This window comes from Doryrhamphus excisus, chromosome 13, assembly GCF_030265055.1.
Source record: "Doryrhamphus excisus isolate RoL2022-K1 chromosome 13, RoL_Dexc_1.0, whole genome shotgun sequence".
Taxonomy (NCBI): domain Eukaryota; kingdom Metazoa; phylum Chordata; class Actinopteri; order Syngnathiformes; family Syngnathidae; genus Doryrhamphus; species Doryrhamphus excisus.
This window is the reverse complement of record NC_080478.1, coordinates 17,976,220-17,989,375: the sequence shown is the minus strand read 5'-3', so window position 1 is coordinate 17,989,375 and position 13,156 is coordinate 17,976,220. Positions and strand designations below refer to the sequence as shown.

Genomic DNA, 13,156 nt, shown 5'->3' with positions numbered 1-13,156 from the left:
ACATTTTTTTTATTTGGCCTTGGTATCATCACAGTGATAGGTTGACTGAAAACAACTTGCTGCATCTATCGCCGATGAGGCCATGTTACCATGTTCTATGTTCTATTCCCGGGTGGGGGTTTATCCACAGGTGATGGCATACCTTTTATGAGTGTTGACTTATTGCCATCGCAGATCTATTCAGGACATGGCACCGAGCCAACATGTCTAAAACATCTGTCATGCGCCTCGTCCATTCCGTACACTATCCGATCCATAAACTCAAATATCCACAAAGCATACTGCACTTAACATTGATGCTTTAATATCATTTGATTTCATTCCAGTTATTTGTTAAATAAATAGATGTTTACCTCCACGATATAAAGTAGTTATTGCCTATGTTTATATGTTACTAGTGTAGCGCAAATATTTCTGTAGCTGGGTGTGGCATAGGCCGTAACAATTTAGGGTATGAACGCCGGGATTATTTTGTTTCCAGGGATTCAAACAAACATCTTTGCGTTTTGTCTCTGGTACATGCGCTCCCCTAAGAAGCAATCACAGGGCACATATAGACAAACAACCATTCACACTCACATTCATACCTATGGACAATTTGGAGTCGCTAATTAACCTAGCATGTTTTTGGAATGTGGGAGGAAACCGGAGTACCCGGAGAAAACATGCAAAATCCACACAGAGATGACCAAGGGTGGAATTGAACTCGGGTCTCCTGGCTGTGAGGCCAGCGTGCTAACCACTCGTCCGCCGTGTAGCCTTGATATCCATTATTCATTCATTCATTCTTTTTCTACCGCTTATCCTCACGAGGGTCGCGGGGGTTGCTGGAGCCTTTGGGGGAGAGGCGGGGTACACCCTGGACTGGTGGCCAGCCAATCACAGGGCACATATAGACAAACAACCATTCACACTCACATTCATACCTATGGACAATTTGGAGTCGCTAATTAACCTAGCATGTTTTTGGAATGTGGGAGGAAACCGGAGTACCCGGAGAAAACCCACCCATGCACACACTAGGAGAACATGCAAACTCCACACAGAGATGGCCGAGGGTGGAATTATTATTAAAAAGATTATTATATTATACAATAGTAAAACTACGTGGTAGTAGTGTAATGGTCTGGGGCTGTTTTGCTTGTTTTCCTTCAGGACCTTAAAGACTTGCTGTGATAAATTGAACCACAAATTTTGCTGTGTACTAAAAATGCATTTTGTGTTCAGTTACATTTTTATTGACTACTACTTGAATTTTTTTGAAAATCTGAAACATTTTAGTTTGACAAACAAAAAAATAAGAAATCAGTAAGGGAGCAGACACTTTATCACACCACTATAAAACCCATGCATGCACAGGGAGAACATGCAAACTCCACACAGAGATGGCCGAGGGTGGAATTGAACGTGGGTCACCTAACTGTGAGGCATTCGTGCTACCCACTCGTTCACCATGCAGCCCCAATGAACTGATTGTCATGTTATTATCCATTATTGGAATTCTCTCATTCCAGTTATTTGTTAAATCAATAGATGTTTACCTCCACGATATAAAGTAGTTGTTATTGCCTATGTTTATATGTTACCAGTATAGCGCAAATATTTCTGTAGCTGGGTGTGGCATAGGCCGTAACAATTTAGGGTATGAATGCCTGGATTATTTTGTTTCCAGGGATTCAAACAAACATCTTTTGCGTTTGTCTCTGGTCCATGCGCTCCCCTAAGAAGCAACCTCATTGCTGGGCCAGCCAATCACAGGGCACATATATAGACAAACAACCATTCACACTCACATGCATATGTATAGCAACAGTAGATTCTGTTTTTATGGGCCAATTCTGTGATTCCATTAACATGGAAATTATAGAAGATATTTTAATTAACTATTGGCACTTTTTCTCGAACTTACATTGCATCTTTGTGAAATGCGTCCAAAAAAATGGTCATTTCTCCTAATGGAGCCAATGTATTACAGTAAACCTCGGATATATCGGGCTCGGATATATCGGAAATTCGCTCACAACGGACAGATAAAAAAGAACCGATTTTTCTGTAATGCATTTCCAATAAAAATTCATTGCATATATCGGATTTTTTATAACGGATTTCGCCTATTTCGGACAAAATCTCCAGTCCCGTTCCAATGCATTTCCATTAAATTTCCCTCGCATATATCGGATGGCCGTATCGTGGCGCTCCGATTCGCCGAATCGTGACAGGCCGCTATACGACGTCATTTGCAGCGTTGTCTGCGCGTCCAGGTACATTGGAAACATAGTCAAGGAAGTGCCTTTTTATAACGGATAAAATCAGATTTACGCATATACCGGATATAAATCCGATATATGCGTAAAACGGACATTTTCCGGTATACGCATATAACGGATTTCACTTTATATCGGACAAAACCAGTGGGAACAATTGAATCCGATATATCCGAGGTTTACTGTATTTAGTTTTAGTGGGATTTCAACTACAGACTTTATGCGAAGGAATAATAAAAACAGAAATCAAGTGATGTTTTACAGCCCGGTGCGGGAACACGAATACAATAATGAGTCATCTATCACCTCTCGCAATCATTAACCAGATAGTGTTCCTCTGAACGTGGCACGCCTTCGACTAACCAAAACCACGTACAGTTTTTTTTTACGGCCCTCACATTGATCGCCACCTGTGTGAGGAAGGTGTATCTTCCACAGGTTTGCATACTTGGTGTGACCCCAGCACGCTTTATTTGTGCAAGCGTATTACAGTTCTGTTCTATTTTGCATGTTATTGGCTAATTAGTTTGCATACCACCCGACTGTTCTCTGTGTGAATGTAGAAGCTTGGATTTGTTTTTTTATCCATTTAAGGAGTCATAATATGTGTTTTTTATTTTATTTTATTTTTTTATGGTTTAATTTCATTTGAACATGCATCAGATTACAATTGAATGCATCACATAATCAGTTCACAGTTCCACATGTCCAAAAGGAGTAGGAAGAAGCAAAGCTTATTAAATCCTACCCCTCCATCTGGTACTTTTACAATCAGTAACTGTTACATTTGTGTTACATATGCGTTTTAATAATCTGGTACTTTGACCCGAGCAGAGTACACTTTATCAGCCGGTGATATTATAAAACACGTAGCCAAGGTCTGGATCTGGATTGCGGGTTCATACGATGTGTTGGTGTCAAACTACACTGTTGAAGGCTACTACTTCATCCATCTGTCTGATCCACATCCTCTTTTAATTCTACATTTTGCAATAATAGTACTAATAATAATAATACATTTTATTTGTATAGCGCTTTTCAAAATACTCAAAGACACTTTACAGAAGAATGGAGTTGAATAAAAGCAAGTAAACAAGAGTAAAAGATACATTAAAATACAACATTCATTCGTTAATACACAGCTAAAACAAGAGTAAAAGCGGGGCCACAGCAGTCGGGTATAAAAAGTTAGACATATAAATAAAATAAAAACAGATTTCAGGTCAGGGCACGCACGCCAGTGAATGGGGCAAAGAGTTCCAGAGGGTGGGAGGCAGCGATGGAGAAGGCTCTGTCACCCCAGGTTTGGAGCTTGCAGTGACAAAATATAGAACCCCCACAATACCCGAACACAATTTTAGAAAGTCTTTGTTTTGATACTGTTTTATCAAAACAAAGTATATGTCGGCCCGCAGTTCTTTACAATGTATCTCTTGTAAAGTTGCTGTTTACAGGGCGCTACATTAAAAACAAAAATGACTTGCCCATGGGGAATCCTTAAGGTGAGAACTACTTGCCCCATGTAAAATGAAAAGACTGCCATAATGATATCATTTAATTTTTGTGGCATCACATGAGAATCTCAAATAAAGATGAAATGATTATCATTTCTTGTGGTTGTTTTCCTACATAGATCATGACGTTGCATGGAAATCTGGATTGTCAAGAGACTTCTAGGCACTTTGCCTTTTAGAAGTTGTGCACCACAATGAAACATTATCGAATAGACACATTTGTGTACTAGTAAAGTGTTTTTAATCCAGAAAAAAAAATGCTCAACGGTCAAACAATAATTTGTGAAGCAAAAGGTGATAAAAATACACAGAGAAATGGAAGCGCTAGATTTTGTAAGTTTGTGCAAAATCAGCACTTGGTATTGGATCTAATGGGTGGTGTTTCATTGTGACCACTTCAAATTGTCACAGCAATGTGATTCACTCACCTGTGCCATCATTTGATTTGCTGCCGCTAATAAAATACTTGTTTAGGAGGCACTGGTTCATCACTTTTTGCTGTTTTCCTTCAGAAGTTGTTGAAGAATTAGACCATGTTGGCAGGGACGCCATGATAGATGTTTTCATAGTCAAACTATCGCTGATTGGTTGATCGCAAACAAGAACGGGTGTGGGTAAAACGTGGACTGCGGACCGCGGTCTAAATAAACGATTCTGATTGGTCCATTTCAAGATTTGCAAGGATTGGTTTGCAAATTACCACCGGAATTACGCAGTCCGTGTTTTACCAACACCCAACAAGAACCGCTTAAAAAAAAACTCTTCGCAGTACGGAATGCCGATGTGCACTAGCCCGACGGGAATATCACTGATTGGATTTACTTGCCCAAATTTTGTTTTAACTTGCCCCGGGCCATCGGTTCATCGTTATTGTCGAGCCCTGATAGATGTTTTCGTAGTCAAACCATCGCTGATTGGTTGATTGCGAACAAGAATGGATGTGGGTAAAACGCGGGACTGTGGACTGCGAACCGCGGTCTAAATAACCGATTCTGATTGGTCCATTTCAAGATTTGCATGGATTGGTTTGAAAATTACCACCAGAATTACGCAGTCCGTGTTTTACCAAAACCCAACAAGAACCGCTTTAAAAAAAACTCTTGGCAGTATGGAATGCCGAAGTGCACTAGCCCGACGGGAATATCACTGATTGGATTTACTTGCCCGAATTTTGATTTAACTTGCCCCGGGCCATCGGTACATCGTTATTGTCGAGCCCTGATAGATGTTTTCATAGTCAAACCATCGCTGATTGGTTGATTGCGAACAAGAATGGATGTGGGTAAAACGCGGGACTGTGGACTGCGAACCGCGGTCTAAATAACCGATTCTGATTGGTCCATTTCAAGATTTGCAAGGATTGGTTTGCAAATTACCACCGGAATTACGCAGTCGGTGTTTTACCAACACCCAACAAGAACCGCTTTAAAAAAAGCGTTGAATTTTGTTTTAACTTGCCCCGGGCCATCGGTACATCGTTATTGTCGAGCCCTGATAGATGTTTTCATAGTCAAACCATCGCTGATTGGTTGATTGCGAACAAGAATGGATGTGGGTAAATCGCGGACTGTGGACTGTGAACCGCGGTCTAAATAAACGATTCTGATTGGTCCATTTCAAGATTTGCATGGATTGGTTTGCAAATTACCACCAGAATTACGCAGTCGGTGTTTTACCAACACCCAACAAGAACCGCTTTAAAAAAAACTCTTCGCAGTATGGAATGCCAAAGTGCACTATCCCGACGGGAATATCACTGATTGGATTTACTTGCCCAAATTTTGTTTTAACTTGCCCCGGGCCATCGGTACATCGTTATTGTCGAGCCCTGATAGATGTTTTCGTAGTCAAACCATCGCTGATTGGATGATTGCGAACAAGAATGGATGTGGGTAAAACGCGGACTGTGGACTACTAACCGCGGTCTAAATAAACGATTCTGATTGGTCCATTTCAAGATTTGCAAGGATCGGTTTGCAAATTATCACCGGAATTACGCAGTCCGTGTTTTACCAACACCCAACAAGAACCGCTTTTAAAAAACCTCTTCGAATTTTGTTTTAACTTGCCCCGGGCCATCGGTACATCGTTATTGTCGAGCCCTGCTTTACTGTAGTACTGTAGTTGCGTGCCTGTGTTCAAAACCCAAGTTCTTATCTCTCTCTGAGAACTGGATTTTCTACTTGTGAACTTGGCCACTGCACACTCTTTTGGCCGCTATAAATTTTCAACAAAAGCTAATTTAATATCTGTTGACTATGCTGTGCTTAGCTTCCTTCTCAAGTGACAGATAGTTTGCACGTCAACATCAGGAATAAATCTTAATGTTGAAATCCAAAGCAAACACATCTTGAATTCTGGTAGTTACAAAAACATTAATACATAATTTGAACTGCTGTTAATATCAACAGAAGTGAAACTAATTTGCATGCTGTTTTATTAATGTTTACTTTAGCGTTGTGATGACTTAACATTTGAAAATGCCTTTGGCCCTGCTTGAACCCTAACCCGAGATGATCTTTACTCCGCAGTTGGACCTCAGCCAGCCTCTGGAGGAGCAGGGTCCCTTGGACGTCATCATCCACAAACTGACCGACCTCATCCTGGAGGCTGACCAGAATGATTCCCAGGCTGTGCTGCTGGTTCAAAGAGTGCAGGTACTGTCAATTCCACCTTTGCCGGAATAAAAACCGAGACCATCAGCAGCCTCATTTGAACGCTGAGATGACATAAACACGGTCACTGATTCTTGTTTTGCTCCCCCCCCTCCCCAGAGGGAGAAACATCTGACATGAACAGCAGGTCACAGCTCTTAAGTGTTGTCCTGTGGTTACATTAAAAATAAACTGGATGTGTTTTTATTTATTTATCTTGCACTGTTATTATAGACGCTGTAAAAAAAAGCGCTTGATAGTCAAGTAACTCCTTGTCTGGATGTCCTGACATGGAGGGCTCAGACAGGCTGGGGTCACAGTCAGGCTGTTAGTCAATGGAAACACAATTGAACACAAAATGCAGTTTTTAAATTCATTCATTTTCTACTGCTTATCCTCACAAGGGTCGTGGGGGTTGCTGGAGCCTATCCCAGTTGTCTTCGGGCGAGAGGCGGGGTACACTCTGGACTGGTTGCCAGCCAATGACAGGGCACATATAGACAAACAACCATTCACACTCACATTCATACCTATGGACAATTTGGAGTCGCTAATTAACCTAGCATGTTTTTGGAATGTGGGAGGAAACCGGAGTACCCGGAGAAAACCCAAGCATGCACGGGGAGAACATGCAAACTCCACACAGAGATGGCCGAGGGTGGAATTGAACTCCGGTCTCCTAGCTGTGAGGCCTAAGTGCTAACCACTAGACCGCCTTGCAGCCTTGATATCTATTATTCATTCATTCATTGTCTGCCGCTTATCCTCACGAGGGTCACGGAGGTGCTGCTGGAGCCTATCCCAGCTGTCTTCGGGCGAGAGGCGGGGTACACCCTGGACTGGTCGCCAGCCAATCACAGGGCACATATAGACAAACAACCATTCACACTCAAATTCATACCTATGGACAATTTGGAGTTGCTAATTAACCTAGCATGTTTTTGGAATGTGGGAGGAAACCGGAGTACCTGGAGAAAACCCACGCATGCACGGGGAGAACATGCAAACTCCACACAGAGATGGCCGAGGGTGGAATTGAACTTCGGTCTCCTAGCTGTGAGGCCTGCGTGCTAACCACTAGACTACCTTGCAGCCTTGATATATATTATTCATTCATTTTCTACCACTTATCCTCACGAGGGTCGCGGGGCTGCTGGAGCCTATCCCAGCTGTCTTCGGGCAAACGTCGGGCTACACTCTGGACTGGTCGCCAGCCAATCACAGGGCACATATAGACAAACAACCATTCACACTCAAATTCATACCTATGGAAAATTTGGAGTCGCCAATTAACCTAGCATGTTTTTGGAATGTTAGATTGTTTATTCCTGACAACAATACCTAATACAGACGTCCGGGCTTATCTGCAGTCCCTGTATGCCTACAAGTAAGCGGGTCTTATTACAGCGCAACTGCAAAAAAGCACTCTTTCTTTCCCTGCCTGGCTTTTTATACACTCGAGGCTGGAGTCCAATCGACCAATCAGCTTTCGCCACTGTCCTTGCTTGAACCGCTTTCATGGTGTTTCTCCTTTCGTTTGTTCGCTGGGGCATGAAGGCGTCTGGAACGTTCAGCTTTTCCTTTGTTGCAAAGCAAGTTGTCATATGCGTACTCCATGTTTCCACCTTAATTGTCAGATGTCACGTTAGTCCCTTTTTTTTGTGTGGGTGCGTTTATAAGTATCTTTTGTCTGTATTTGTGTTTGTTTTAGCTTTTTATCTTTAGCTAGCAAAATTGAGCAAATACCTTCAGCGGTCAATGTAAGCGACCTCAGCCATAGATTTATTCCTCTGACTAATTCTCCACTGTGAGAGTTTGCCGCCCGCCCACTCTACTTTAAATCACATATCCCCACTCCTTCCTGTCAGTGATGAATATTTCTTCTTCACGGGGATACAAAAATCATCCATAGATTGTCCTTTTTCCGTAACGTATTTCACTGAACTCCTGGAAGATTAGTATGGTTTTATTTTTGGCAGCAGCGTCTTTTACTTACATAACCGGCTTTGATCAGGCTTGCCCGTTAGATCTGGGTAAATCCCAAAGATGGATTCTTTACATCGAATCAAAGACATTTGTCCATGATGACAAACCGCTTTTTCTTTCCGTGCGTGTGCTCGATGTGTGTTTAATTTCAGGCGACCGCGTATGTGACAGCGGTACTGCGCTCTTGTGATGTGAAGAGGCAGCCTGTTTGTTTCACGCGCACGCCAGCCAGCCACAGCTGACAGCGTTTGTGTGTCAGAAAAGAAATTGGTGTAGAAATCCACCGAGCCGAAATGGGAGGCAGCGGCGGCGGCGGCTCTGGGACGGAGCGCTGTTATGTAAAAACAGTCAACCTCACGCCGGCCCGACTGTCGGCCATGCAGGGACGCGGTGATGTAATCAGCGCAGACCTGCTGGCATATATCTCATGCTCTGTTGAATGACCCTTCAACGGAATGTTGGCACGTTTGAGTTTGGTAACGTTTGAGTTACGTTATATTGTCACAAGGCTGCAGCCAATAAAAGGCTTCTACACTTAGCTAAACATGTTAAGACACTTTGCCATTAAAGATACAGGAAGTGAAAATAGAAGAAAATATGGCGTCGCGGCCCAATGTCAACATTTCAATTAGCGGTTTATGTGAGACAAATGACTCTTGACCTCTTAATTCATTCATTCATTCATTTTCTACCGCTTTTCCTCACGAGGGTGCTGGAGCCTATCCCAGCTGTCTTCGGGCAAACGTCGGGCTACACTCTGGACTGGTCGCCAGCCAATCACAGGGCACATATAGACAAACAACCATTCACACTCATATTCATACCTATGGACAATTTGGAGTCGCTAATTAACCTAGCATGTTTTTTGGAATGTGGGAGGAAACCGGAGTACCCGGAGAAAACCCACGTATGCACGGGGAGAACATGCAAACTCCACACAGAGATGCCCGAGGGTGGAATTGAACCCTGGTCTCCTAGCTGTGAGGTCTGCGCGCTAACCCCTAGACCACCTTGCCGCCCACCTCTTAATTTAACCCCAAATATTGTTTGTTCTTCAGGACTACATCGATGCCCACCCTGAGACCATCATCCTGGACCCCCTTCCGGCTATCAGGACTCTGCTGGACCGTTGCAAGTCTTACCAGCTCATCCACAGGATAGAAAGCTGTATGCAAGGTGAGTAGAGCACGTTTCATACTCAAGGTCCACTTTCACGTTTACACGTTTACGTTCAGTTTTTCCTCTTTCCGAATGGAATCTTTCCGAATGACTTTTCCGAAAACAATGGTATACATGGAATGGAATATTCCAATCTCTTGTCTACATGCCGCTATAATCCAACAGAATAGTCAATGGGGCATGCGTAGTAAAACGTAAACATCAACATCACGTGATACCGACTTCCCCGAGTTTTTCTTTCACTTGTTGGAATAACTCCGTCCAGTCTTGAAATTTAGTTTGGATCAAAAACTTGCCCCAGCAGTCCAGTGCCGATTGCTCGCCTCCATTTTTAAAACTGAAAAACATTTCAAGCTGCGTGTTACGTCATATCTGACATCAACTGTGCCAAAGTTTCAGATAATGAGGTTTGTGCCTTTGGAAGTGAGTCCAGAAAGAAGGTTTTTCTAACACCGGCTCACTGTGATGTCACAGTAAGCCAGAGTTCCTTATATGGCTGTAGACTTGCCCTACTTCCTGCTCTGTTGTACTGTTTTGTGGGTGGGATCAATTAAAGAAGACCGTTTTAGGAAATCGAAGGACATACGACTGTGATAGGTGCAGATTCTGGAAGATCTAGAAAGCTTTCTGTGCGGGTTATTGTGTGTAGCTTCTCTATAGGAGTCCACGAGGGCCAAAAATGAGTATTATAGGTTCCCCTGTTCTAACCGAGTCGTTGGACATGCTTTTATTTAGAAAGCGAATACATAAATAAGAATGCAGTAATAATTCACTTTTTTGGAAATTTTCATTTTGGTCATGAATATCATTCAGAGATGGCCGAGGGTGGAATTGAACTCCGGTCTCAGAGCTGTGAGGCCTGCGTGCTAACCACTAGACCGCCTTGCAGCCTTGATATCTATTATTCATTCATTCATTTTCTACCGCTTTTCCTCACGAGGGTCGCAGGGGTGCTGGAGCCTATCCCAGCTGTCTTGTCTTGGTGGCCAGCCAATCACAGGGCACATATAGACAAACAACCATTCACACTCACATTCATACCTATGGACAATTTGGAGTCGCTAATTAACCTAGCATGTTTTTGGAATATGGGTGGAAACTGGGAATGACGGGGGGAGAACATGCAAACTCCACACAGAGATCTCCGAGGGTGGAATTGAACTAGGTTCTTTTAGCTGTGAGGCCTGTGCGCTAACCCCTCATCCACCATGCAGTTTTCCCTCTAGGAAAACATTCATTCATTTTGTACCGCTTATCCTCACAACGGTCGCGGGGGTTTTGCTGGAGTCTATCCCAGCTGTCTTCACCCTGGACTGGTGGCCAGCCAATCACAGGGCACATATAGACAAACAACCATTCACACTCACATTCATACCTATGGACAATTTGGAGTCACTAATTAACCTAGCATGTTTTTGGAATGTGGAAGGAAACCCACGCTCGGGGAGAACATGCAAAGGGTGGAATTGAACCCGGGTCTACTAGCTGTGAGGTCTGTGCGCTAACCACTTGTCCACCGTGCAGCCCATGTATCTATTAGTGATTTCTAATTTAGGTTGAATGAGACCTGTTTTCTTTATTTCCTTGGTATAAATGTAAAAAAAAAATGTGTTTTTGAACCAATAATTGATGGATCCGCAGATGTGATCCACTGTGATCCGCACTATGACGAGGCTGGGGTTGGATAGTAACCGCAGGATGCCTGTCTTTGCTCTCGCTAGCCACAATTGACACCCAGCTAACATATGACCACAGTGTCACTGTTTACTTGAAGTTATGTCCCGGTCGTTTCCGAGCAGATGTTTAATCCTTGCGTGCGGGGCTCCAGGCTCACATCATAACTCCTGTCCTCCTCCTTCTCCTCCTCCTCCCCGTCCTCCACAGGACGACAAATGCGTCTTTCTATTTCATACTGCTTGAGGCGGCCTTGAATGTTTGTCACAGGCAGATCAGAACATGCCCCCCCCCCCCCCCCCCAACCCACCCTCCGCTCCTCCTCTTCTTATCGCGTCCTATCAAGTCATCAGTAGGCATTGGACTGGAGGCAGTGACGACACAGGCACATTCTCAACCCACTCCCACTGTAAACACACCTGTGACTCATACACATTTCCTGCCGCGCCGTACATGGCAGGAAGCCTTTTTTAAGAAAGGTGAGCGTCCATGAGTGTACGGGTGGCGCCTGCGATGTGATGATCACAGATGTCTCAACATTTCAGTCCATTCTTAAAATAGAACCCCGAAGAAGATGTCTTTTTCTCCAAACACACACGATAGCTGTTACGTAATAGCAAGTCAAAGCTGAATCACTGTCCTGCTGTGTGTACTTGGTTTCAAGAGGAAGATGGCTCTTTTTTTTTTTTCCTTGAAACCACCACTGGGCTTCAATCAGTGTTATTGGTTGCTGGTCCTGCATGCCAAACTCCTTGACGACTGTGCTTGCTTTTAGACACAAACACACAGAGTGAAAGACTATATAATCCGCCACCACGGCATCAGACCACCCGCAAAAAAAAAAAAAAACAGCATGTGACGGCAAACTGTGTTTCGCTCCCACTGTTAACATTTTTTTTTTGTGCCAATGAAACTCTGTTAAAGTTGAAACCACATTGAGTTTTTTTTTTTCTGTGGAAAGGTTACCTTGCTTTTATAACCACTTCCTGGTTCTTATCAGCAGGCAGCACCGGAGTCCCGAAGCAGCTCATTGCTGGTGTAAAAGTCCAGAGTCAGCCGTGCTTTATTTTGCATGACTCAGAATAGTATTCAATGGGAGGAAGCACTTGAGGTGCTTTCTATGGAAAATTGATATCTTATTTTATATGACTTATCAGTTCAGCACGCTAACCACTGGACCGCCGTGCAGCCCAGATAAAATTCAATCTTGCTAATATTTTATAATTAAACTCGGGACATGTTTTATATATATATATATATATATATATATATTTTCTTTTTTAATAAAACTGGGCTTGTGAATAAAGTATAGAAGGGTTTAGATCAGGGGTCTCAAACTCAATTTACTTGGGGGCCACTGGAGCTAGGATCTGGGCGCATCAGGTTTACAAAAAAAAACGCATTTATTAAAAACAGAAAAATTAATAAACTTTGCTTTTATTCCGATTTTCTACAAAAAAAGCTCTGATAAAACATTCCACTGTTCTCAAATATCTTACTTTTTATTTTTCTACACCAAATAAGATGAAAAATAAATAAACAAATCAAGAATAAAGAAAATCAATCAATCCGTAATAAATAAATAAATATAATAATAACAATAAAACGGCAAATAATAAAAACTTAAGAAACCACATAAAGTTGGTGGGTAGACAAATTACTTTTTTCAGATTAAAATATAACAAAGCATTATTAGAGCCCTGTAGACATGACAAAACACGACTATAGTCACATTTATACTCTTTTTATTTACAACATATTGCGCAACTGCAGGGTCTTGAGACACATGCTAACTCGCAAACTAGAGAGCTAGCGACCTAAACTGTAGCCTTCGAGTTATTTCCTTTAAACTTAAATAGCCAAAAACTTACCACTTCCACACGGA

General features: G+C 42.6%; 1 protein-coding gene across 1 annotated transcript in view; it reads left to right on the top strand.

Moving 5' to 3' along the window:
* Positions 1-13,156, top strand: part of itpk1b (inositol-tetrakisphosphate 1-kinase b) — a 47,306-nt gene that overhangs the window by 18,257 nt on the left and 15,893 nt on the right. The window contains exons 4-5 of the mRNA XM_058090804.1: positions 6,310-6,435; positions 9,477-9,594. Coding sequence (XP_057946787.1) covers positions 6,310-6,435; positions 9,477-9,594 — 244 coding nt within the window. The remainder of the gene's footprint in view (positions 1-6,309; positions 6,436-9,476; positions 9,595-13,156) is intronic.